The following is a 25,223-nucleotide window of genomic DNA, read 5'->3' as shown; positions in this document are numbered from 1 at the left end:
GAGGCTTTTGTGAAGGTCACATTGCACAAATGGCATCGTCCATGTGATGTTTGAAACTAGATAGACAGATGGATAGATAGATAGATAGATAGATAGGAGCCGGGGGAGGAGAATGACGATGATGATGATGATAATGATGATGATGTCACATCCTTGCGGCTGCTCCACTGCTGCAGTCAGCGCAGTCGGAGTCACTCTCTTTCTTTCCCCCCTCTCTCTCTCCCTCTCTCTCTCTCTCTCTCGCCTCCAAACTTTTCCTCCTCGGCGCGGCGCTCACCGCGGCGGGATCACGGGCTGGGGAGGGGTTGGCTGTGATGTCGACGGACGTGCGCTCGCTGCACCGCGGTCGGAGCGCACTCGTGCCTGCTGCGGTGGCACAGCAGTAGAGCGGCGGCGGCGGCGGAGGCGGCGGAAGGCAAGCGAGGCGAGGCGAGGAGAGGCGAGGCGAGGAGAGGCGCGCAGAGGCGAGGAAGCGCGTCAGGAGCTCTACGCCCAAAGGCGGCTGCTGACCGGCGCGGAGAAAGTGGATGCCCCCTCCGGAGCCCGCAAACATGCGGGTCTTGTTGAGCGTTCTCTACCCCGTCCTTTGCCTCGCTGTCTTCGGACTCTATCCCTCCATGGTGAGTTGATCTGTTTTTTGTTTTTTGTTTGTTTGTTTTTTTTGCGTGTTGCTCCACACACGTAAATTATTATTATTATTATTATTATTATTATTATTATTATTATTATTATTATTATTATTGTTGTTGTTGTTGTTGTTGTTGTTGTTGTTATGAGAACGCGACGCCTATAGTTGGGTTGCTTTTTTTCATCTCCAACGCAACGTGGCGCAAATGTGGCATCCGCGTCTTTGCGCCACGTTGCGTTTACCACAAGTTTACCAAATGAGTCACGAAATGTGTATATTGCAGATTATCGCCACATTGTGTTATGAAGAGAGTGCTGCTGCAGTTTTGTGATGGATTATCTCTGTGATCTGTGTTCCTCTCTCCGTTTTGAAATGCGTCTGAAGCCTGCACAAACACATAACAGGGCTCAATTATTTAACAACCGACTGGAATGTGAAATCCCAGTCTGATCATTTGGGGATGTCAAGTGTCAAACCGAGATGGACAAAATTGTTGCGCGCCTCTCGCGACGACTGACACAAGGTGCAAAGTTCTGTCCGCGCTGTTCACCAGCATCACACAGCCCAAGAATCTGCCTTGTGTGACTCAGCCGTTCGGCAACCTCGCCCACTTGTGGATCCGCTTGCCTCTCAGTTTCGTCGTCCAGCCGTCCGTCCAACACGTCCGAGACACGTCGTTGACCCTTTGGGGGAAAACACGACTTGTTGCTACAACTCGCACCATGCAGAGCCAATGTGGCTTACGCGGTGAAGCCACACGTCTGGGTGACATAACCCCCCCCCCCGACCCCCACCCCACGTCGCCTCCCCCTCTACCAATGGCCGTCTTCCATCCTAATGGATAGCGGCGCGTCTGTCACCACGCTCGTGTTTAACACCAGGTGAGGTGAGGTAATTTTGTATTCGAGGGAAAGATGAAGAGAGCGCTGAATAAGGCAGACAGGTTACTGATAATTAATTAATGGTATTAAATTATGGACACGTCGGGCCGCGTAAATGTCTTCGCAGCTCATCACGCACACTCCTTTGGCTGTGCGGCAGGAGGAGAGTCATCCTCCGTCGCACCGGACTTTGTGTGAGTGTGTTTAACAAGCAGCGTTGGCGAGTAATCTATTACTAAGTAATCCACTACTGTAATTACACTATTTTTTTTGAGTAACGGAGTACTGTAAGGGGATTACGCTGGCGAAACCGGTGATCGATTCATAATTACTTTATCAAGTAACGATTCCATTACTTTTCTGAAATATTTTGCAGGCTAAAAACGTCCCACAACATGTCTGAAATTCAGAAAAAAAAAACAACAGCAAACAACCATGTCGCAGACTGATGATGCGGCCGCGCATGCGGCGTCACTGACGTGCGACGACGCGCCACAACAAGCATGGCGGCGGCGGCACAAACGGTTGCGTTTTGAGAGCTGGAAACGCAACCGTTGTTTTGAGTTCGTCTCGTCTAAATTCAAAGAATATTGTGGTTCACTGTACGTTATGTGCAGGAAACAAGACGACAACATTTGGTATTTTGGCACTCAAATAAAGTTCATTCCCAAGCTCTGAGCAACTGTCACTGTATCTTTCTTCCAACCAAAGTAATGAGTCATTGATTACTTATGAAACAAAGAGGTTAAAGAAGTAATTAGATTACTTTTTTTTAAAAGGAGTAATCGGCCGTTGGATTACTCTTGTGGAGTAATCCTAACACCACTGTTACCAAGACCGAGACAAGGCGTCTGAACCCGTCTCGGTGATAATGAGTGAATCGGGCAATTAATCATTTTCTTCCTGACAGGAAAATGAGAGCGCGAGGCAACGCGCCTTTCAGATTCCGCTCGGGCCGACAGGTAAAAGGCACAAAAGGAGCCCCTCTCTGCATGCCGCTCGACGGGCTCTCCGCGAACAAAGAGCCGAAAGTGTCCTCACCCTTCAGTGCGCCTTCAGTGAGACGTTTCTGCACGTTCTTCCCCTCCTGGGCACACAGTCCTGATGACTGCCATTAAGCCCAGGCTCTGCCTTTTATCTCCGTGCGATTAAACCAATTAATACACCGCCGTCATTAAGGAGCATGAGACGGAGTTGGAACGGGGCCTGCGAGCGCGTTGCCAGCGCGGCCATAAAGCCCACTCAGCTCCGCCGCGAGAAGTAATCGTGACTCCGGCGGACTTCTCTTCCCTTTCGAAACTGAAAAACGAAAAACCGCCGCCGCCGCCGCTCGCGAGGCTGTCGGAGCTTTCGCAGGGGGCTCGTATTTTTAATTTCAAGTGTCAGCCGGCGGTCTCTGGAGCCGGCGTTCGCCCCCTCATCCCGCTGCCATCGGCGGCGAATGAAGTGGCTAAAGATGGAGCTAATTGTATAGATTTTCCCTTTGTCATCGCGTGGCATTAGGCGGATACAGCTGCTGTGTGTACACAATGGATCCCCCAGGAGGCACCGGGGGAGGGGGGGGAATGATTTGCATAGCAGTTATTCCCCTTTGGTGGGCACCAGCCAACTAATCACCGCGATAGCGCCGCCGCGGCCGCCTTGCTCTCGTCAAGGAGATGAGGACCGAGTTTGCGAGTTCGTGTGACTGTTCATCATTCTCCATGCTGCACCTGGAGAACAAAGAGTTTGCCGGAGAAGGACAAGGCCCGTTCCAGTTTCAGAATTTCTCCTACTTCATATTCAGTGGGGTGTCTTTGCTTAGTCACCACCGAGCGGTTGGCATTTTGAGAGGCACTCATCGAGACTGTATTAAATGACGTATTTTACCTCCATCTCGCATCTGCTCAGGTTGCTCTCCAGCACGGACATGGGCGAGCACGAACGCCATATGGTGGATTTGAAGGCGCGTTGAAGAGTTTTCAAGAATTTCGAAATCCGCGTGGGTTGGACTCTGACGTCCGTCTTGGTTTCGACGAATTTGAATATGATTCATTCATCATGCGAATAAATAGAAACAATTTTTGCTGCGGAGAAGCAACAAATTGGAAAAACATTTGCCCTGCGGGCCGTGCCATGTCCGTACAGCAGTGCAGTCTGTGAAATGAGTTGGAATAAACAAGAAATATTCAAGGATTCATTGGTTGAAATTGAAATGATGTCGGTCTTTTGTTTGGTGTGGGTGATTTAATATCAACACTGATGGGAAATTGCTTTTTGTTTTTTTGTTTTTTTTTTGTCTTCTTTTTTTTTACAAGTTGATGACTGGTGGTGTTTACGCAGTCCAGACAGTCCAGACAGTCCAGCCAAACCCACTTCAAATGCGATTCTAATTCACAGCGTCCTCGTCATTCAGGGATTCCACACTGCATCACTTGTGACTCATAAGCACTTCACGTTATTTACTTGAGTCCCATTGAAGACATAAGCTGATATGAAATACTGCTGTTGGGAGAGTAGAACAGCAGTCAAACTGCCTTCCAGGTGCTGGCATCCTGTCCCCCTTTTCATTAAAATTTCTGTTTGGTAGCAAAAACCAAAAAAAATAGGTGATGTAGTACGCCGTCAGGGCACACCTACTCATACAACACGAGCCCTTAGCGGCCACCGGGAAGAGCGCCCCGAAAGTTGCCACCGGGGGCCAAATTAAAGACGACACCCTCTGACTCCGCGTGTGTCAACACAAATAAAGCGAACGTCCGGAGCCAGGGGACTTCCAGCAAAGTCATTAGTGGTGACACGGCATGCTTGCCGTCAGGGGCTGGGAGGGGGGGGGTTGTCGGAGCCGGCGGACTGGAAAGAGAAGAGAAAGCGGGTCCGCCGGTGATGGATGCGAATCGTTTTTACAGCGGCAGCCTTGTAAATGCGCGGCGCTCTCCGCCCGGGCCGAGAGAGACGTTAGACTGCGGATGCGCGTGTCAGATTCCAGTGGCTTGTCTTTCATTCCCTCTGACTGTCGGAGTCGAGCGCTGCAAGGGGGGGTTTTCTGCAGGATCTCGGCACAGCGTGGCAACGCTGATAATAACGGAATCATACTCGTGATTGATAGCCTTGTCTGGAAATCGCGGGCCTTGATCAGACGGAGACGAGTTTTCAGATGGACGTTTCATCCGCAGGCAAACGCCGTTTCAGGAAGCCAAATGTGTTGGGCCCCAGAGTCATTCAATCTTTCAGCGGCATCCATGCATTTCAGTGTTTGCAACACTTGCACTGCGCCTTTTTTTTTTTAAACGGCAACTGCGTAGCTCCAACTCTTCCTGAACCTGCATGCGCTGACCTGGCCAGGAACTGCCCATTAGTCCGATCTCCCATTAGTCCGACAAATTGCCCATTGGTTCCAGCCTCCCATTAGGGTTAGGATTAGCGGAGGCCATACCAATGGGCAATTTGTCGGACTTATGGAAGGTCGAACTAATGCCATGCTCCCGACCTGGCCAGTCGTACCAATAATGGTGGATACGTTTTATTTGTGTCCATTTTAAGTTCTACCCATTCTTGGGACCTTGCATACGCTCGCTTTCTCGCTCGTGCACTTGCAATTGTCACCATCTTCTTCTTCTGATCATGCTTTTCCACATTTATGTTTGGAGAAATTGCAAGAACTCTTGTGCGTTGCCGAGGCATCGCTACGGCGCCACCACCAGATACTGGACAAATGCATTTCCTGATATGATTTCACGCCGGGCCACACAGTGGTGGCAGTGGATGAGAGAGACTCCACGTTGATTGGGGGCATTTTTTTGAAAACGGAAATGACCGCATGTGGACAAGGCTTCAGTCGTAATTTGGCACAGCATAACTCAAATTTAAACCGACGGTTTTGGGGTGTGTTTCTTTTTCGTGCCGCCAAACATTCTGTCGGGAAATTAAAGCCCATTTATCACGTCTGAACACCAACAGTGACGGGTAAAAAGAAACACTTACCCGTCAGCAATTTTCCTCCATTGTTTGGTGCCACCGTGTCACTCATCTTGCTTTAAAAGACACTAACAGTGATATTATTAACCCCGGTGCCAATTATTGGTAGATTTTGTGCCGGTTTCTCCACGATGTAATGGTTATAATTTTCACTCATTTGGAGCTCTTTTTCAGTTCTCTGGGGAGAACGTATCTCTGTTAATAATAGTCTAAGCATAATTACAGGAGCTGCGACACGGTGTTGAAACTACCAGGAGGGACAGTTACAGCCCTCTTTCTCTTTTTCCCTTATGATTACTCTAATTGCAGCCAAAGTGGCTTTTATATCAGACACATATCACTGGATAAGAGCTGAAAGGCTGGACTTGAGGGGATTGAAAGACATTTAAGGTCTCAGTGGCTTTGGACGATAACAACTTTACCAATGCGGTGATCATGGACTCTGCATTCTAATATTGAACCCGCAAATAAAAAATGTAATTCATGTCCTTGGATACTTTTTTTTGACATTGGGGCAGACTTAGACAGACATAGACTCGTGCCCATGATGGAAAAGGAACCTATTTTAGATTGACTAAACTGGATCTAAAATATGAAATTTTAATTTTAATAAAAAAATTACAATTAAATATATATTTTTTATAGATTAGCTGCTCTCATGTGTATTAAGATATGTTAATGTTTGCTTGACAGCAGGATCTGTTTAATAGCAAAAATGTTTCTTTCCAAAATCCATATTGGGTTCAGGCCAGGTGCCGCTTTGAGCATACAGAGAATTGTACCAACGAGATTATTCATAGCATACCTTGATTCCTCACGGTGAAAGTAAAACACTTGAGGATTAACATTGTTATGAAAGTTGTATACTTAAAGGAAAACCTGTTGCACAGTAGAGCAGAGCCGATATGCATTACTCTGCTAGCATGCGAAAAAAAAAAAAAAACTATTGTTGTTGTCCCCAGGATTATTTCTGCATTACAGGAAGTGTTCACAGACATTTAGTCACATTACATTTAATTTTTTTGGTTTTTGAAATCCTGTGAGTGGCTGGTGTATTATAAGGTGATTTGTAAAATACATCATCTCGAAAAACAATTCATTGTGAGTTGTTTCACTGTCATGTCTTGTGACGACACACTAACTGCCATTGTGACCTTTCACACAACTTACGTAAGAATCCCGCCGCTTGCACAATCAATTTGCGCCACTTCAAGGCACAGTGCGCCCGCCATTGTTTTAAGTGGCGCGCCATTAGCAGGCCGCAGCTCATCAACCTGCTGCTGGTACTTTTCGTTCCCCACAGTCACTTGAAATCAGTTTTAGGGTTGCTTTTTTCCCCCCCCAGACTCCCGCAATCTTGAGCTACAGTTTCACAACTGTGGCTTTCTCCTCAAATCAGTTGTCAGTGCCTTGCCATCTCTCCGAGAGTTTGTGTGCATCTGTGTGTGTGTGTGTGTGTGTGTGAGAGAGAGAGAGGGAGAGAGGAAGAGAGAGAGAGAGAGAGAGAGTGAGAAGGGTTTCTCTTTTGCTAAATGTTTTAAACCACTGTGAAGCACTTTGTTTTGAATTTCTATCGTCCACATTATTTCTTTTCCCCAATACTGTTGCATATTTTTTTTTCGTGAAAACGCCACTCAGACTGTCTGCTTCTGCTTTTCAAGAAGCATGTAATCGAATCATCTATTTAGATAAAAATTGTTTCATGCAAAACCGCTGCTTTAGACACAAAGCCACCGCCAAGTATTGAAGCCCCCCCCGGGGAGCCTGCTTATAGAGTGAGCGCCGCCTTTATTATTCAAGTCTGGATAAGCCTGATGAAAGAAAATAAGTTGTCATAGTCTTGAAAGAAATTAATGTGAGAATCGATGTGTGACCAAGTTTTATAATGACCTTGACAGAGTCTACAAATTAGCTCCAAGACCTCTTTGGATTTGCACACATGCCGAGTTTTTGCTCCCAGATAAAAGTGAAAGGGATGTTGACTTAAAGTTTCTACGTGGGATTGGAGAAAGTATTCACATCATGTCCAAAAGGCCTCCCGGAGTACATGACACATTCTTGATGATGTCCAGGAGTGTTGTGACTGCGTAACTTTGGCTCATTTCTTGGTCTAGTAAATCACAATGATTGCACATTAGCCTCCTCCCCCTGATTCCTAGCCGAGCGAAGCCGTACATCTTTAAGACACGCATCATTTGTTTATCCCGTAATTTCATTTTGGGCACGCTCAGGACTCGACACCCGAGAAGTCACGGCCACTTTAGTTTCGGTTTTTGGACTTCAGCATCCCAACTTGCTGACACGACCCTCAGCGCTTATTTGCAAAAAAGAACACTCTAAGGTCGGCTAAAGTCCGGTGAACTCCTGTCGCGGCAACACTTGCTGACATTAATATGGCAGGGTTGTCCTTTTCCAGCAGTGTTTTAAGGGGGTTTCATGCAATTTTAATGAGCGCGCTCTCACATTACAAAGACTGAGATGCTACCGAGGAACGTTGCCCCTAAATGGCAAAAGGCTTGATGTGATCAGTGAGCGAAGACTCCACGCTGGTATCGACTGCTTCCTGGTATAATTAGCGACGATTCAGGCTACGAGATCTGCGTGGGTTATTTTCATCTGCGCATGAATCCTGCAGGGCGCCGTCGCCTCACAAGGTTCGCAACTCTAAATTGTTTCTGAGTGTGAATCCGAGAGTGGATGGTTGTTTGTGTCGGCAAGATAAGCATTGAGCGAATGAGCGATTAATAGCTATTTTAGCGTGTTGTGTTTACATACTGAAGGTCCCATATTCTGCAAAGCGCACTTCAGCTTGCTTTGCTTTTAGGAACGTGTGTGGATGAACAGGCAGCTCGGGAAAATCTGCATTTGTTGATGTCACAAGGGGCTCAGATACCTCGCAGCGGTCTTATTTTGGATTGGTCGTTCATTGCAAAAGCTGTTGGCTCCTCTTTTTGGAACCAACTCGTAGCCGTTAGCTTTCTTCTGAAAAACAGCCATCGCGTCAAAACAATTGAGAGCTGAAAATTTATTGAGGTGAACTGAAAAATGACTTGATTACAGTTCTGCTGAATCGAAGCTTTGTTTCCTTAATTTCGCTACGGCTAGACATTAGTTTCGCTCTATCGTTTCCGTCGGGACACTTTTCATTTTGTGACGCTTGTCTCAGCGGGTTCGTCTCATCGAGAAGGATCCAAGAAAAAAAAAAAAAAAAAAAAATCGATCAATCTGAAAATAATAGATAGCTGCAGCTCTTCACCGGTATCGTATCACTTTATTTTTATCAAACCTCGAGTCACCTGTCACACCTGCTTAGTATTCCGCTGCGGTGGCGAGCGCGTGCCATTTAGTGTGGCCCGGAGCTGTCCGCCGGCTTTACTCCTCCGATAATGTCTGATGACTGTTTCATTACCGCCCTCCACGGTGCCCGTGTGGTCCTGCTCAGTCGGCGGAGGAGCCGAGTGGAAGGAGCGGGGGCGAGGGGGGGGGAACGGCGGTGTGGACAAGATAATCTCGCGCCTCATTCAGAGACATTACGGGGCGGAATGTGCCGGGGCTCCTGCGGAATTATCTATTCAATCTCCTCCCCCGGCCGGGGTCAAAGGAGGCAAGGAGGTGCCATGCCTCGAGGAAATTAATCTCCCCGCGCGCCTTTCATTGCAGTCGCATCACACAGCGGGGGGAAAAAAAACCCGTTGGCGCTCGCTTTCCTCCTCGTGGCGCACCCTCCCTCCGCCCGCCCGCTTTGTGCTGGGACGTCTTTGTGGGCATCTTTCTGGACTGCGACCGCCATTTAGGGGCGTCGGCGTCAAAGACGTCTGCGCGGGTTTTGTCTGCGGCGGCCACCTGCGCGCGCCACTTTATCACCCCCCCTCGCCATTAGAGACGAAATGCTAACTTGTTTGAGCAGCACGGCCGTCAGTTGGACTTGCGCTCCACTTCACCCGGTTTTTCGGTCGGACAGCTTGATCGATGGGCCGAGCCGGAAAGCCTCCGTTAAGGTCCCGGTGTCGCGGCAGACAGGGTGTGGAAGCCCAACGAGATGGGATGGGAGTTTGCTCTATTGACATCGTGACATGGCATAGGCCAGATTTGTATCTAAATGCAAATGTGAATGCACTGCAGAATAAAAAGAGGAAAATGTAACAGGACGAAAATCTGAAATAAATGATTAAGTCGAACAACTGACAGCTGAGGGCACAAACAAAGCGCTAAGAGGATTATTACACAAACATCTCTTGGAGGTTACTCATAGGCATTGCATGCACTTGCGTTCCACCTTTATGATTGCAGCCCTGGACAGCTTGGAGAAGCGATGCTTGTTGCTTCACACCAGACTCATCATTCATTGCTAATAATATAGCCATTACTGTATGAAGGAAATACGAGCGGCTAAACCGACGTTCCAAACGCTCCTTTATGACCCTCGGGAGTAAGCGTCATATACTTCCATGTGTCGGCCTCGACACCTCGACAGTTTGTGTCCATTTGTTGGCTTTCTGCAGCCTCAGCCCATTTATTCGAGGGGGCCGGACGCCTCCCGGCCCATTTATCTGCGGCAGATTCATAATGGAGCAATTTCTGCCGGCGACAATCTTTTAATTCTTCAGCGGCCGGCCCTCACCTGCGAGTGATTTCTTCACGTTGGCTCGCACCGCTGCAGCTTTAGCAAATGTAATCATCCGTGATGAGGCCGGCAGAAAGGAATCAGATCAAGAGACCAAGCCAAAGCCCAGCAGGGTGGAGATTGGTTTGCAGTACACGCAGTCAGCGGCATTATAGGGGTTGGCTCGGGTAGATGCACTTTGAAAAAAAAAAAAAAAAAAGTTTGGCAATCAGTGCAGAGAGAAGCCTATGGAATTGGAAGAGCTGTAATATCACAGAATGGTAATTGAATGCTCATATATGCAAATTGGGGCTGTCCGTCGATTGAAAATTTTAATCGCGACTAATCACCTAGGTGTCCCGAGTTAACTCGCGATTAATTGCAAATTAAGGGCACATTTTTTTTACCCTGCTCTATACATAACTTCACAAGATATTTATTGTGTTTCTTATACTCCAGGAACAATTGGAGAGGACATTGTAGAGAAGTAGAGGGAGTTGTCTGTACGAATTTTGTAGGCGCGCCACTTCCGCCTCCGGTGTGAACCAGGCGTTAATCGCACGTTAAAAGAATTTGTGCCGTTGCATTGTAACTTTATACCGTGGAGTTGTTGGAATTCATATTTTTGAGTTTTGAAGGAGACCTGTAGCTGCCGTTCACCTCCAGTTTGTTGGCAGATCATGTCTTTGGATTGCCCTCTTTTAACAGACACTGGTAGTTAGTAGTGAATGAGCTCCGATGACTATGGGGGTTATGGTAATAGACCAATTTGCCATAATGTTGAATCGCCCCTTTAAGTATAGTGAAAAGGGCAAGTCATTTAAAAATCAAATTGTGTTGCCTTGAAAGTTACAAAGTAGTCGCAACAGTGAATGAACACATGCTAAAAAAAAAAAAAAAAAAAAGACTGCCAGGGTTTATTCGAAATGAAGTTCCTGAATCAGCGGGGAAGAGCAAAGTCGAAAAGCCGCACAAACTCATGATCATGATCTGATAAGGGTAACAAGCTTGATCATGATGTGAAAGGGTAGTGGCAATCTCCCCCCGCCATAATAAAATACCCCAAATCACCATTGTTACGCTTTCTATTCGTTTTCGGCTTCCTCATCAACCCCCTGCCGCTTTCCCCCAATCACGCCGAAAGGTTGATGGGGACAAATTTAATGGAAACTGTGCAATGCCGCCGCAAAATACACAGCAGAGACAAAACAACAAACAGAAAAACGATGGTTCCAATTAGGCGTCTTACTGGCATGATAGCCGTCTGCTGTGAATTGCACGAATCATATCTTGCGCAGGGAGAAAATTCATTATCAGCGCTGTTGACTGGTGATTTATTTTGTGCTTTGACTGCTCCATTATCTTGAAAGTCAAAGGCATCTTTGAAGAGCTCCCCAGCTGCGAGCCTCCAGCTTAGCATGGTGGGCTGCGGACCCTCTCGACTTTATAAATATATTCCATCTGCATTCATACTTGAGTAGCGTCAACTGATGTTCTCGCCACCTCAAAGGGCTCCAGTCACAGTCCAAAAACCTGTTTTACTTTTTCCTAATAAGTAGCGACGGCTGCCGGTCCTTGTCCTCCCGGGGATGAGCCGGTGATTTCACCGTCATTTACCCCAATTTTTACCCCTGGAAGCAGTTTCTCCAAGCGCCTGATTCCTCTGACTGAAACGCAGCAGTGCTCACATTTAGCTCTCACTCGCTGGTTAGAAAAAAAAAAAAAAAAAAAAAAAAAAAGATACTCAGTTCCCTTTGAAATCAGAGTGACCTTTTCTTCTTTCAATCTTCTTTGAGGGGCGCATATCTTTTTATGTTCCTTGAACATAATTTGCCGAATACTGTAGTTCACTGAATCATGACATTTCAAATTTTTTCACTGTCAAGCTGAAAATGAACTGAGTACATGTTACACTCACCCAGATGTCAGTGCAGTAGGGGGGCGGGGGGGTTGTGAAGAATGCACACGGACACATTATCCTCATCCGCTGCAATTTGACAAATGTATTCACTGCGATTAATTACAATAACTACAATCTGACTAGTGGATGTTTCTTCCTTTGTTTTCAATATTGCCATATTCGCTATCCAAGAACACTCTTTGCACATATTTTGGCAATTCAATTCATCTTCAATTGGAAATACAAACATCCATGAATGAACCAATCCTAATGCAGTGGTGGAGAACTTTAACTCCACTTTGCATACATCACAGAGTTGTCAGTGGAGTCATCTTAAGGAAATCATTACAGTCCAAGAAAATTTGAACCATCATCCATCAAGAAAAACGCCACGATGAAGTCGGCGAATGTTGACGCCACTGTCTGCTGAGTCAGAGATAGCAAACACTATTAGAATATGAGCGGGGGGGATAAAAAAAAAAAAATAAAAAAATCTTAATGCAGTTAAGTTATTAACCTGACTCGAAAACTAGATCAAAGTGGCAAAACTAATATCCAGATCCACGCCAGTCATCTGTTCAAAACTTTCTTCCAATGCACAAGCGGCAATTAAGGGGGTTCTAGACGCTGGGCGATGTGATCCAGTCACTTCTCATCAAATCTCTCTCCTCACTTGACAAAAAACAAACCTAAACAGAATTGTGCACTTGGTGCCGAGTCTTTCGTCGCCGGCTAAAATTCCGTTGGAGGGGAAGGACGACAGGTGCGCCGGTGACGGGCGGTATTGTAGCCGCCACTTCGAGGTTCAGTGAAGCGCGCCAAAGGTTGAGGACTCACTCGTAGTTCATTCGGGTCGGCTCATAAAAGTGCAGCATTAAAGAGGAGAAGTCTGGAGAAGTGCGATTGACCTTGCGCCGCCGTGGAGGCAATAAAAACCGTGGTCATTCGTTATTAGCGGCTACCGGAGCAGCTGATAATCTTCCAGTCGGCGGGTTACCCGAGTGATAAAGGGGTGGGCCAGCCAATCTCTGATAACCCTAGCGGGATGTAGGTGGAGGCGATTTCACGGAGAGTCTTCCAGTCCGGCAAAGCCCAACATCATTTTCGCGGGAAGACGAATAAATGATGTTTTCCTGGCCACTCGATGAATCGTCGTGCTGTTGCAATTCGTTTTTTTTTTTGTTTTTTTTCCCCCCGCAGCTTCGGTTCGCATACTTGTGTCGCTCAATCACCCGCCACTATTGTGTCTCTGTCTGTTACCCGAGTCATAACAAAAACATATCTCTTGACACTTTGGCGAAATTAATTCAATCGTCAACCTCGCACTGCGGCTAGCCGTCCTTTGGCCCGACGATTTATATTCTCCCCGGGACACTCGGCGGTGTTGCCCCGTTTCCTGACAACGGAATCCTCATCACGGCAAAGGCTCCTACAAAAGAGGAAGCTCATCTCGTTTGGAGTTTCCCCGCCATTCCATTTTCGTGAAAACGAGCCGCCCCATTGTGACTTTTAAAATAAAATTACAGGAGAAGAACTGCCGCTGTTTTTTGTGATTTGTGCCTGTCAGAATAATCAAGTTGAGTTGTGAAGAAGATACATACGAGCTCCCATGTTGCACAAGGCTCACTTTATAAACTGCTCTCTGCCAACGGTATTTGTCCGTGGCCTGTCAGTGAACTTGATGGATGGAAAAATCCATCACTGGCATCTCCAGTCGTGTCTGTGTATAGTTGTGTGTAGCTGTGTGTGAGCGCTTCAAACTGTGCGCGAGGCCCTTTCTCCGAGATGTCGGACCTGTCACAAGCACTGGTGCTGGTCAGGTGTCTCGTCTCTTTTAGTGTTGTTTTATTAGCTCGAAGCGAAAACCAAGCGTTTTTGCCGCAGACTGCAAACAGAGGGCCAAGTATGCCATTGCCTGTAGATACATTTTTCTTGTTTTCCTTTCAAAATAATTCATCTGGCAAGGCAGCTCGCTGGTGTCTGGGATATATACCAATGACCGAAGGCCCGTCATCCAGTTGTACATGTAATAAACAATGACTTAAGATGTCCCATCAAATCTGTTTTTCAGTGAAACACGAGAAAAAAAAAAAAAAAAAAAAATCATATAGTGAATGTTTTTGCTTGAGCATCTTTGTTTTTGCAAATCTTGCCTTCAAAATGTCTTTTGCGGATCTTTTTTTTTTATTTTTTATCGGCCATTGCAAACCTCTGAGGGGATGAATGGAATGTTTTCTCCGTGTCTTTGTTCCCCTGTGTGAAGAATGAATGGGTTTTACGAGTCCATGTTTTGTCTTTTATTTCCCTGTTAGGACTGTACACCAGATAAAAGATGATTGTGAGTCTTTTCGAAGCGATTGCAAAACAAATATGTCCTGCGCCGCGGCACAGCGGAAGCTTTTTTCCTTTCTTTTTTTGTTAGAATGGATGATTTATTGCTTTTTCTTGATGGTTTCTTGATGGCAACGCAACCCCGCCATTCACATTTTTTGACTGGGAATCAGGTTTTAATGAAGCTACTGGTAAAACCGCAGGAAAGGGACATCAATAAACGAGTGGTGCATCAAAAAAAAAAAAAATTGACAGCGTCTTGGCAGAACTGCTCCGTGCGTGCATGCGTGATGCCAGCACGGAGGAGGGAAAAAAACAAACAAAACAAAAAAAAAAACTGTGCTGGGAATCTGCAAAGAGCTCCGAGCACCGCTGCAGTTTTTGTGGGGATGATTAATGACTGGACTTTGGTGCGCGGCCTTGTGAAACCATTGTAGCCTTCAAGCCTGATCTTCTTCGAGCCTAACGCGGAGGGGGAGCCAGACAGAGATATGAAATATTGAAAGAACAGCCTCATCATTTAATGACTGAGAGGGAGAGAGAGAGAGAGAGAGAGAGAGAGGGCGCCTCGGCCAACCACGCGAGGTAGAAACACATTGTTGATCAAATACTCCTGGATCCTCGCTACTTGTGCATGAAGCTCTCTTTAGACGGCGCCCGCGGCGCGAGCCTGATCTTTAATCAATAGCCACGCGTCAGCCAGATGGATTGCACCGTCAGCCGTGGCCCCGTTTGTTTTACTCCAACCAGCCGCCCTTCATTCTTCGGTGCCTCCCGCGTTTATCCCCGACCCAATCTCACCTCCCTCCCCGCTCGTCTTGCCGTTCACCGACGGGAAACATCTAGCCCCCGCGAGGCTCCGCTTTCCCGTCCCCATCCACCACCTTCTTCGCTCCCGCTGCTTCTGTTTATCGACCTGACCGCCTCGGCCGACTCCCACTCAGCCACAACCACCACCACCCAAACTCTTCCTCCGTGCATGTCACCCCGATGACACGGCTAACGAGGCACGTTGGCGGAGTCCTCGGCCGCCGGGGGGCATGAATATTTATTTTATAAAAACACAATCAGAGTGTTTTTGTCGGAGCCTGTTTGTCTCCGGTTGGTTGATTGAAGTGTCGCAACTGAGAAACGTATCTTGAATATAATAGTACCGAAGAGGACTAGGGCCAAAAGAAGAGGAAAAAATTGAGATAGAATCTTTTTTTTTTTCAAGTTTTCAAATCGAGAATAAAGTTGAAGTTTCGAGATTAAAGTCGAAATTTCTAAAGTAAAGTTGACATAAAAAGGGCGAAATTTGGTGAATAATATTGAAATTTTGCAATTAACGTCAAAATGTCGAAAATAAAGTCCAAAGGCTCCGCGCGCAAGTCTAGCGGAGTACTTCCGTTCTCACCGGTTTCCTGATGACTGTGTTGATGACGCCTGTCTCCGGCAGTTGACTTTCAACTGTGGGTAACTGGATAATCCACCATCCATCCAGTCTACTTGCCAATTTCCACTTTATCTGCGTCGACTTTATTCGTGAAATTTCTTTCATTTATTCACTGAATTTCAACTTAAAACTCAAAATGAAAAGTGAAATAAAAATCTCCTTCCGATAACATTTCTTTTCTCTTCTTGTGGCCCTAATCTTCTTTCATATAAATAGACATGTCCACCAAGCAAACTGCAGTTATTAAAAACAAAAAAACAGCAAATTACAGCCATTACGTATCAAACGCTCAATCTCACTGCGGAGTGATGTGAGCCTGAAAAAGCACTGCTTTGTAATGGGCACGCTAGGAAAATGAGGCCGTTTGTTGCCGGGTTCAACTTGCGTAGGACAATAAATCGTGTTTAATAAAACAAAGAATTTTAAATGTAAAGCATCATTCTGGCCCGGCGCAAGCTGTTTGGTCCTGGCGATGATATTGATCTTTAAAGCAAATTGTTGCTGCACAATCTCTCTCAATCTGTGTGTGTGTGAATGCTACACAAGTCTAAAACAGAAATGAACAGGGTTTAACCGCGTGAAGCGCGAAACTGCGAGGCTGTGGATTCAACTTGTGTAATTGCGCTCAAAAGGAAAAAAAAAAACTTGCCCTCAAATCCTGTACCTTGATGTTTATTATGAGGCGATTATATCGCGACGCAGGAACGCAAAAAAAAAAATGCACCAGTCTGGAGATGAAAGAGTAATTAGCGTGACGCTGTCAGAAGCAAAGTCGCCGATTAGCGTTTCATTTTGAATTACTCATTGTAGAAAGAAGGAAATGAAAGCCGTTTCAAAAGACACTTCAAAAGGCATTCACAGCGAACGAGGACAGGTTTTTATCGAGCACGTTGTTATTTTTCTTGCCGTCTCCCTTAGATGTCAGACCTTGGGGAACTTTTTTTTTGTTTATTTATTTATTTGCTCCCGCAAATACACTCATCCTGGTCTTGATACGAAAATCCATCCCGCTAACCAAAAAAAGTTTGCCGCTGGAACTGATGCAGGGATGGAACAGCATCAGGGATGGATAGGTTCGCGTCAGAAACACATCGGAACTGGGATTTTTTTTCATACACATCGAGGTTACCAGAGACACAACCTGTCGTTGTGAAACATGGATGAAGTAACTTCGCATTTTCCATCCCTCCATGTTTTTTCCATTACCCAGCTTCTCCAGCGCTCAGGGTCGCAGGGGGTTGCTGGAGCCTATCCCAGCTGTCTTGGTGCAAAGGCGAGGCGACAGTTTATTGCAGGGCCTCACAGAAAGACAAACAACCATTCTCACACACACACACACACACACACACACACACACACACACACCTTTGGTAAATCTAAGAATCCCAATTCGGCTCACGGGCATGTTTTTGGGCTGTTCGAGGAAGCTGGAGTACCTGAGGAGAAACTGCACAGACACCACAGCTGACCACAGCTGCATTTTGACATTAAAACAGACAATCGTGCAGAAAAAGAAGTCTCTCGTCCCACTGATATGTGACACTGTGTTTCTGGCGTTCCCGCTCGCAGACCATCGGCCCCAAGGAAGGCTGGCAGGTGTACAGTTCGGCCCAGGACGCCGATGGCCGCTGTATCTGCACAGTGGTGGCACCGGAACAGAGCCTGTGCTCCAGAGATGCCAAGAGCCGACAGCTGCGCCAGCTGCTGGAGAAGGTAAGGAAAAGCGCTACAAAAAGGCAAAGAGCGTTTAACCTTTAAAGGTTAGAAACACCAAACTCAAAATATCGGCAACGCGAATCAATGACGTCCTACTTTTAAGCCGAGGTATTTAAGCCGCAGTGGAAAAATAATTACGGCTATCTTTGGCTGAGGAAATGATATTGAGTTATTAAAGGCATTTCCCTGGAATGTTTGGATTTGGGTCTCCGTTTTCAGAGTCTGGTTTTGTTGCGGAACACACTTGAAGGACTCAAGACGGATTGACGTACAGAATAAATGAGCAGGCTTTGCCTTGGAGGGGGCAGGCTGAGGTTAAAGACAGTGAGTACAGGGATTGTGGCATCATGGCTTCCTCGAAAGAGGGGAACAGGACCCGGGTCAGAGACCACTGATGGGAGTCAAAGGAGCCAGTGGTGCGGCCATGAGGATTTAGCACGATTGAATGAAATTTTTGAAGAAGTTTGCATTCGAAGTTTTACGGGAACAGCATCGTTCCAAACAACCTCCCTGAATTCACAGTTTACGTGAGCACGGTTTGCGAGTTTGTTTTCTTTTTTCTCCGAGTCAGAGGTAGCGCTCAAAATGTTGATGGAAAACAGGTCAGGAGATCGGCTGAACTCTGATGGAGTGAACGTTTGCGGTCTTCCTGGATAGACAAGGAGACCGGTGAGCCCTAGCAGCCATTTTTCAGTATCGCCTATTACGTAACGATGTTTTTCCTAGCCTCTGGAGTTCTCATCAAATCACTTAATGGAAACAACACTGCATTTTTTTTTCTCCCTCTTTTCTAACCCTTTATAGGGTAAGGAGGCATTTCTGGCCATTTCCAGAGGCTTATTATTACGCACAATGGCATAATAATAGATACAACATTGGGCTGTTGTCTTGCTAATGGTCAAATGAGAAGGTGTAAATCGCATTGGTTCACGGTTTCCATGCAGAGACTTGCAGAAGTTGTTTTTGCACCGCTTCATGGACTATACTGTAGTCTTCAGTGCTAATGTTTTAATGTCCAATTTCAAAGCGAAACAATTTTCGCTCAATTTTTATTTAGGTCTTCAAGGTGACAGAGTTGGAAGGCTTGGCATTAGCCCGCAGCTAATGAGGCGGTGCATGAGTGTATCGCGCCTTATTTGCCTCTATAGGTGCAGAACATGTCCCAGTCCATTGAGGTGCTGAACCTGCGGACTCAGAGGGACTTCCAGTACGTCATGAAGATGGAGAACCAGATGAAGGGCCTGCGGACAAAGTTCCGACAGGTGGAGGACGACAGGAAGTCCGCCATCGCCAAAAACTTCCAGGTGTCCCACCCCCATCAGTTTTATTTACATTTGTGCTTATGGTTTCTTACAACCGTGTACCTCCATTCAACTGACACGCGAGTCATTCCACATTGGGACATTTGTCAGGGAGGCTTCCAAGTGTGCAGACTTCTATTCAAAAACAGCAACATTGAGGATAGAAGACCTTGGCTGATTCCTTATTCTGTCTGTACTTTATTTTACTGCCGCAGCTTTGCTGTGTGTGCACAAGACAGATGGTGGGGGAAGCCGCTCTCTGATGTAGCAAGCCATAAAAAAAAAAAAAAAAAACTACGAGCTTGAAAAATGAAATGGCAAGACGACAAAACACTGAAAGGCGTTTTACAAACGAAGGCCGAGACCTTCATAAAATGTAAGAAGCCGGGTGCAAAGGTATCAACCAAACAGTTTTTTAGCCCTTTAAATACGATTTTTTTTTTTCTCAGTAAAGCACTTTAGTTCAATTGTGTATAAAATAACCTGAACGTTACCATACATTTCCATTAAACTTTTCCACAACAGGCTTTTTCACAATCCGAGAACTTTTTATATTTAGGTGACATAATACATGAATGGTTGGTTTGAGGAATAGGTTGTCAGTTCCTTGCCTGTCATTGGGGTTTAACAACATAACTCTTTTCCAACAAGGTCTTCGTATTTCGGTGCTTCCGCCAGAGCCAAAATAATCCCGTTCATTCCCCCCGGCAGTCGACCGCAGCCACAGTTTTCTGCTTTTGGTCTCACTTTTTACCATTTCTCTATTATATTTTATTTTTCTCTGTCCCCGGCGCAGGAGCTGAAAGACAAGATGGAAGAGCTGAAGCCGTTGATTCCCGTGCTGGAGCAGTACAAGACTGACGCCGCCCTCATATCCCAGTTCAAAGAGGAAATCAGGAACCTGTCGGTGGTGCTGACAGGCATCCAGGAGGAGCTCGGCGCCTACGACTACGACGAGCTCTATCAGCGGGTTCTGCGCTTGGACAGCAGGCTGCGCAGCTGCATGGGCAAACTGAGTAAGTTCTGGCTTTTGCGCGAATGAATTGAGAGCCTCGAGTGCCGTTAAAGGGGGAGCGAATTAAAAAGATGGACGTTTATTGGAAGTTCAAAGATGGAATCATTCCACTTCACTTGAACTTGCGTAAAAGCGCGTACGCCACCGACTACGCGTGTGCCGTGATCTAAGGCGGCGCCGCCGCAGACGACTTACAAAAAAACACTCGGCAGAGCATCCGCAGTCGAGTGCGAGCCAGGGGCACATTCATAGGGCGGGCACAAGACGAACCCCGAATGTGACACTCGAGTGTGAAACTTGAAATTTCAAACTTCAATCCTCCTCGGCTCCTTGAAAGAACTCAAAAACTCGCGTTCAATGGGAGTCCTCAGTCCTGAAAAATTGATGTCGGAGTCCCTTGGTGTTGAGATTCAAGTGGAGGCGCCTGTTGAGCGAGAGCGGGACTTCTCCAACAATCAAAGGCGTCCAGTTCACTTTGGCTCGAGACCGCCGCGACCTGGCAACAGATAAACTCGCAATGTCACGGTCACAAAGTTTGCCGCGTCCGTCGCAGAGTCCGTGTGTGTATTTGCGGCACTGTTTTTTCCCTGAAGGTTTATCCATGCAGATTTTGGTGGACTCTGCTGAATGGATTTCAATTTGTCTCCATTGTACGTTAGCGAAGAAAATAATCTCTCTCTCTCTCTCTTCCTGTGAAGTGTTTTGTGTAGCGACAGCCCTTCTGGTAATTCGATTTAAAAAAAAAAAAAAAAAAAAACACTTGAGAAAAAGAAAAAAAAAAGTTTCCAGAAAGCACAAAACCACGTATTAAGTGAAGGGAAGGTTATTTAGAAAAAAGGAACACATTAAACATATGAAAGACACCCATTGAAGACTAATGAAAGGCAGCTACCCATACAAAAGAAAAACTCCTGCTTTGGTACAATTTCCGTTCATTGTAACCAAAGGCGAACCACAAGCGTGGTCTAAAAAGTGCATTTTTAAGGGAGCGATTTCGGCAAAAGCGCGCAAGTGGGCTGAACTGCCTTTAGCTACAAACGGCGGTTGCACGATTTTTGGTTCCGGTTAAATTAAGCACCCCGGCTGCCTGCTGTGACTCAGTACGCTCACAGGGCCCAACTCTCTGGTGGCGCAGGCATGAAATTGGCTTGGAAAATAATCTAGTTGGATACAAAAAAAAAACGACAACAAAACAAACAGCGCGCCGCATCTGATTTCTGCCATTCCTCTGTTAACAGCATGTGGGAAATTAATGAAAATCACTGGACCTGTTACGATCAAGACATCTGGAACCCGGTTCGGGGCGTGGATGACCGATCCCCTCGCATCGACCAGAAACAACAGGGTGAGTTATGAAAGCAGGAGTGCTGTTTTTCCAGTGTGTCCTGCACAGTAGTTTGCCTGCGTTTATCCTGTTGTGTCTCGAATTGAAACACACCTGCATAGAAGGGGACGGACACGTTAGCTGTTCAGCGCGAGGGCTGAGGGGACGCACACATGTCGAGGTTCCCTTTTATGATCCTGCGGCTGCTACTCTCCAAGATTGCTCCGAGGAAAAGGATTTGATTTACAGCGTCAAGGCAACATGTCAGCCATTGCAGGTGGCAAACAAGAGGAGGCTTTATTCTCCGCCGCAACCTGGGGACAGGTTGCGGCGGAATCGGTGAAGTGGCTGCACACACACACAAAAAAAAAGTGTTTTGGAGGAAAAAGAAAGAACCTTTGCTGATCAGGCGGATTAAGATGGAGAATGAGAAAGGCAGAGGTAAAGCGAGAGTGAAAAGAGGGACGTTTATTGTGAGGGTAGCGCAGCGTGTTCCCCCTCGCCGCTGCAATTTTGAGTGCATTCAAAAGCGACCTATGAGGAAGTGTCTGCGCTTACCACACTGTTCCGCAGCGTGAAGGTTTTTCTTCATGTTCACTAGCGCCGTTTGTTGGAATAATGCAAGAAGGAAAGTAATGTCACACCAAAAAGGATGTCGCAGTCACAATTTTCTAATTGATATAAATGCTCTGGGAAGATTTCCAGTTTATTCGACAATAGGATGGTTACAGTAGGCAGTAAGCACAATAGCTGCGTTTCCAATACAGTTTTTTTTTTTTTTCGCAAAATAAAAGCGATATTTCTAAAATTTTGATCAAGTGCAATTGCAATTCACGCTTTTTGCGATATACCTTTATATCAATACGAAATATCTGAAAAACCATCTCATGAGATATATATTTAAGACGTTTTTCAAAGATTAGGTGTTTTCATTGGCAGTTTTTTGTTTTGCGTAATTTTTGTTTTGCGCAATTGTAGTAGTCATGGAAACATAGCTAATGTCTCTGTTTTGAAGTAAATTGCACTTTCACATCTGGACATTTTCAATGAATTCACCTAAGTGCAATGGAGGCATGTTATGTTTCTCGTCTTGTTTGTTTGTATCATAGTAATAATAGCCATCATTTGATCTTTCTTTTATTGAAGGTCTGGTACATGGATGGTTACAGCAACAGCAAGATTGTTCGCGAATTCAAGACGGTGGACGACTTTGTGAGCGGCGTGGTTTCCCGAACCTACAGCCTGCCGTTCAGGTGGGACGGAACCAATCACATGGTCTACAACGGATCGCTGTACTACAACAAATACCAGAGCAACATTATCGTGAAGTACAACTTCGAGTCAGGCAGTGTTCTGGCCCAAAGGGCTTTGGAATTCGCCGGCTTCCACAACATGTACCCGTACACTTGGGGCGGATTCTCCGACATCGACGTCATGGCGGACGAGCTGGGGATGTGGGTCGTCTACGCCACCAATCAAAATGCCGGGAATGTGGTGATCTCCCAGATTGACCCCGACACCTTGCAGGTGCTAAAGACCTGGAACACAGAGTACTCCAAGAGGAACGCGGGTGAATCTTTCATGATCTGCGGAACGCTCTACATCACCAACTCTCACCTCTCGGGGGCAAAGGTCTACTACGCCTACTCCACCAAGACGTCGACTTACGAGTACATAGACATTCCCTTCCACAACCAGTATTTCCACATCTCCATGCTCGACTACAACGCGAGAGAGAGGGCCCTGTACGCCTGGAACAATGGACACCAGGTGTTGTTCAACGTCACCCTGTTTCACGTGATAAAAACTGACGATGACTCCTAAACGTTCAACATTTGCGGACACAAGGAACTTCTGACTGTTGACTTTCCTTTTGCTCAAAAATGGAGTGTGGCGTCTTCACTTGCAACCACATGATCCACTCTGATCCTTGGCTGAGCTGAGCATGGACAGCAAAGACTTGATTCTTAACTTTTATGTCCATAGTTTAACACTTTTTCGCTGCTGATCAAACTGGTATGCCTTATTTGCTCTGTTAGCTAAAGACTTTAGACGGCTTTTGCATGGATGTCCGGATTCGGTCCACAGTCATTACACATAATGAATCTGTGTTTATGTTGTATCTGTTTTTTGCTTCTGTGTTTACCGCTTTTTGGCCAATGTGAAAGTATAAGTATAACACTTAAAGGCAATGTCTGTTCTACATATTTGCAACCGTGCAAAAGGTGGCTGCTTAAAAAACAAAACAAAAAAAAAAACAAGTTCTAGCCAATCCTGTGAAGACTGGCTCGTAAAATTTTGTTGTAATGTACGTCACCGTGGAGAAAGAATATTTGTATTTTTATACAACCAATCCGTCGCAAAGGTCTGTGCATTTTCATTAAAATGGAATAGTTTCATTTCATCAAAATGCGTTTCTCTGCTCAACCTGATGTGATCTGACAGGAAAACAATCGCCAAACTGTCTCGGAGCCTATTTCACTGAATAAACTTGGGTCCTCTATGATTATTTGCATGAATACACCAATGGTAGGCACCATAGAAATTATGTTTGCATTGCAGATGTACAAAATACATATGTATTTCTTTTTTTTTTGGAAGGGATACAGAAATACAATTTCAGAGGCCTGCTTGTGACTGATAGCTTAAGAGCAGGATGACAGCAACAACATGTTTTGTTGCTAATTTTGCCACCAGCCATCCGCTATAGAACGGAAATCAACAATGGTAGTCAGACAAATGGAATGCACATTCTGGCAAGGAATCGTCCTCCATACCAACTATGGTAGAATATCACTAATTACTTAATTACTTGGGTTAAAGGTTGCTGGTGATGAGGCGCTAATGTGTGTGAAAATACTTCAAACTGTCAAGCATGGCAAGGACGCATAAGATAAAAGAGATAAATGTATTAACGTAGCGTTCCAAACACCACCAGCAATCTACAATCACCAAAACCATCAGGTAAATGACATCATTACCCATACACAGTTTCTAAACTGGATGCGCTCCAGTTGTGGCCACATTAGAGCGTATCACAATAGGTCTTCGATAGCTTCCGGCTACTGGGCGCACCTTTTATTTGTCAAAGCCTTGTGGCACAAAGGAGCCGCGTCGGTAACTGTGCCAGGCTCTCATGTCATGATTAAAGAAAGTCCTTTTCCCTACACGGCGAGCGTCAGCATCACTGGGCCGTTGCTGTAGTCGTGGAAGGCTGCTCTGAAACGCACCATTGTCATTATTATTCTTGTATTGTAAGGAAGAAAACACTTCCTGGAAAAGGGATAAATGAAGTTTATCAGCATCACACGTTCATTTCGTTTTGTTTCATTTGCTAGCTTCATGGCTACACTCTCCTCTGTGCAATTTTATTTGCCCGTTTACGCAAAATTCTTGTGTCTTCCGCTAGCACATTAGCAAAAAAAAAGGCCAAATTCTAATCCCATTATGAAATTCTTCAATTCAATTTTCCAAAGCCATAACACAATATATGTTTCATGGGCGGATACCCACAGTCATTCAAGCATTGGGAGAGTTTGTGCTCCACTGTGCAGCGTGAGTCAATAACAATTTTTAATTTTTTTTGACTCATCGCTAAAACCTCTCTCCATTTTCCCTGGTCTCTCTCTCTCTCCCTCTCCCTCTGTTGGGTAGATTTCACGGGCATATGAAATGCCAGATAATTACCCATCAGGGGAGTAATGACCTCGCAACATTGTCAGCCACGAGAGTAGATAATTATCATGTCAGACGAGCTGCGGGCCTTCAAATGACATGCCTTGACAAGTTGCATGATGAAGCGTGAACATTATCTGTCACTGAAAAAGTGCAAAGCCAAACAGCCCTAATAGTCACCGCTCGACGCCCCACCAGCCGTCGACACCCGCAGCTATTAATACGCTTGAAAGTGGGGAATTGTCTCACACTTGAAACACATAAAACACAAAAAACAGTCAACTAGAAGATGACTTAAACTCCCCCAGCTCTGTCATTTATCCACAGAGTTAATACAGAAGCCTTCTCGCTTGAGGGTTTGTTTGTTTTTTTTTTGTCTATTCTCGTAGTCTGTTGTCGTTGCGGTTGCTGAAGGCTGTCTGGCATTGTTGCAATCAGAGGTAATTGCCCAGATTTC

General features: G+C 45.8%; 1 protein-coding gene across 1 annotated transcript; it reads left to right on the top strand.

Annotated features, from left to right (window-relative positions):
• The first annotated feature begins 238 nt into the window (after nt 1–238).
• On the top strand, nt 239–23,594 carry olfm3a (olfactomedin 3a). The gene is made up of 6 exons (XM_076013698.1): nt 239–620; nt 17,305–17,448; nt 18,600–18,755; nt 19,549–19,768; nt 21,006–21,112; nt 22,238–23,594. The coding sequence occupies exons 1-6, from the start codon at nt 528–530 to the stop codon at nt 22,913–22,915; spliced, it is 1,398 nt and encodes a 465-aa protein (XP_075869813.1). The 5' UTR covers nt 239–527; the 3' UTR covers nt 22,916–23,594.
• The last annotated feature ends 1,629 nt before the right edge of the window (nt 23,595–25,223 follow it).

Source organism: Nelusetta ayraudi, unplaced genomic scaffold (assembly GCF_046127955.1).
Source record: "Nelusetta ayraudi isolate G7.1 ecotype Tasmania unplaced genomic scaffold, CSIRO-AGI_Nayr_v1 ptg000155l, whole genome shotgun sequence".
Taxonomy (NCBI): domain Eukaryota; kingdom Metazoa; phylum Chordata; class Actinopteri; order Tetraodontiformes; family Monacanthidae; genus Nelusetta; species Nelusetta ayraudi.
This window is presented reverse-complemented; position numbering and strand designations above follow the sequence as displayed.

Coding starts and splice junctions, on each gene's coding strand:
- olfm3a (XM_076013698.1), top strand. CDS start 528: ATGCCCCCTCCGGAGCCCGCAAACATGCGGGTCTTGTTGAGCGTTCTC. Junction 18,756..19,548: donor CCATCGCCAAAAACTTCCAG/GTGTCCCACCCC, acceptor TCCCCGGCGCAG/GAGCTGAAAGACAAGATGGA. Junction 19,769..21,005: donor CAGCTGCATGGGCAAACTGA/GTAAGTTCTGGC, acceptor CTCTGTTAACAG/CATGTGGGAAATTAATGAAA.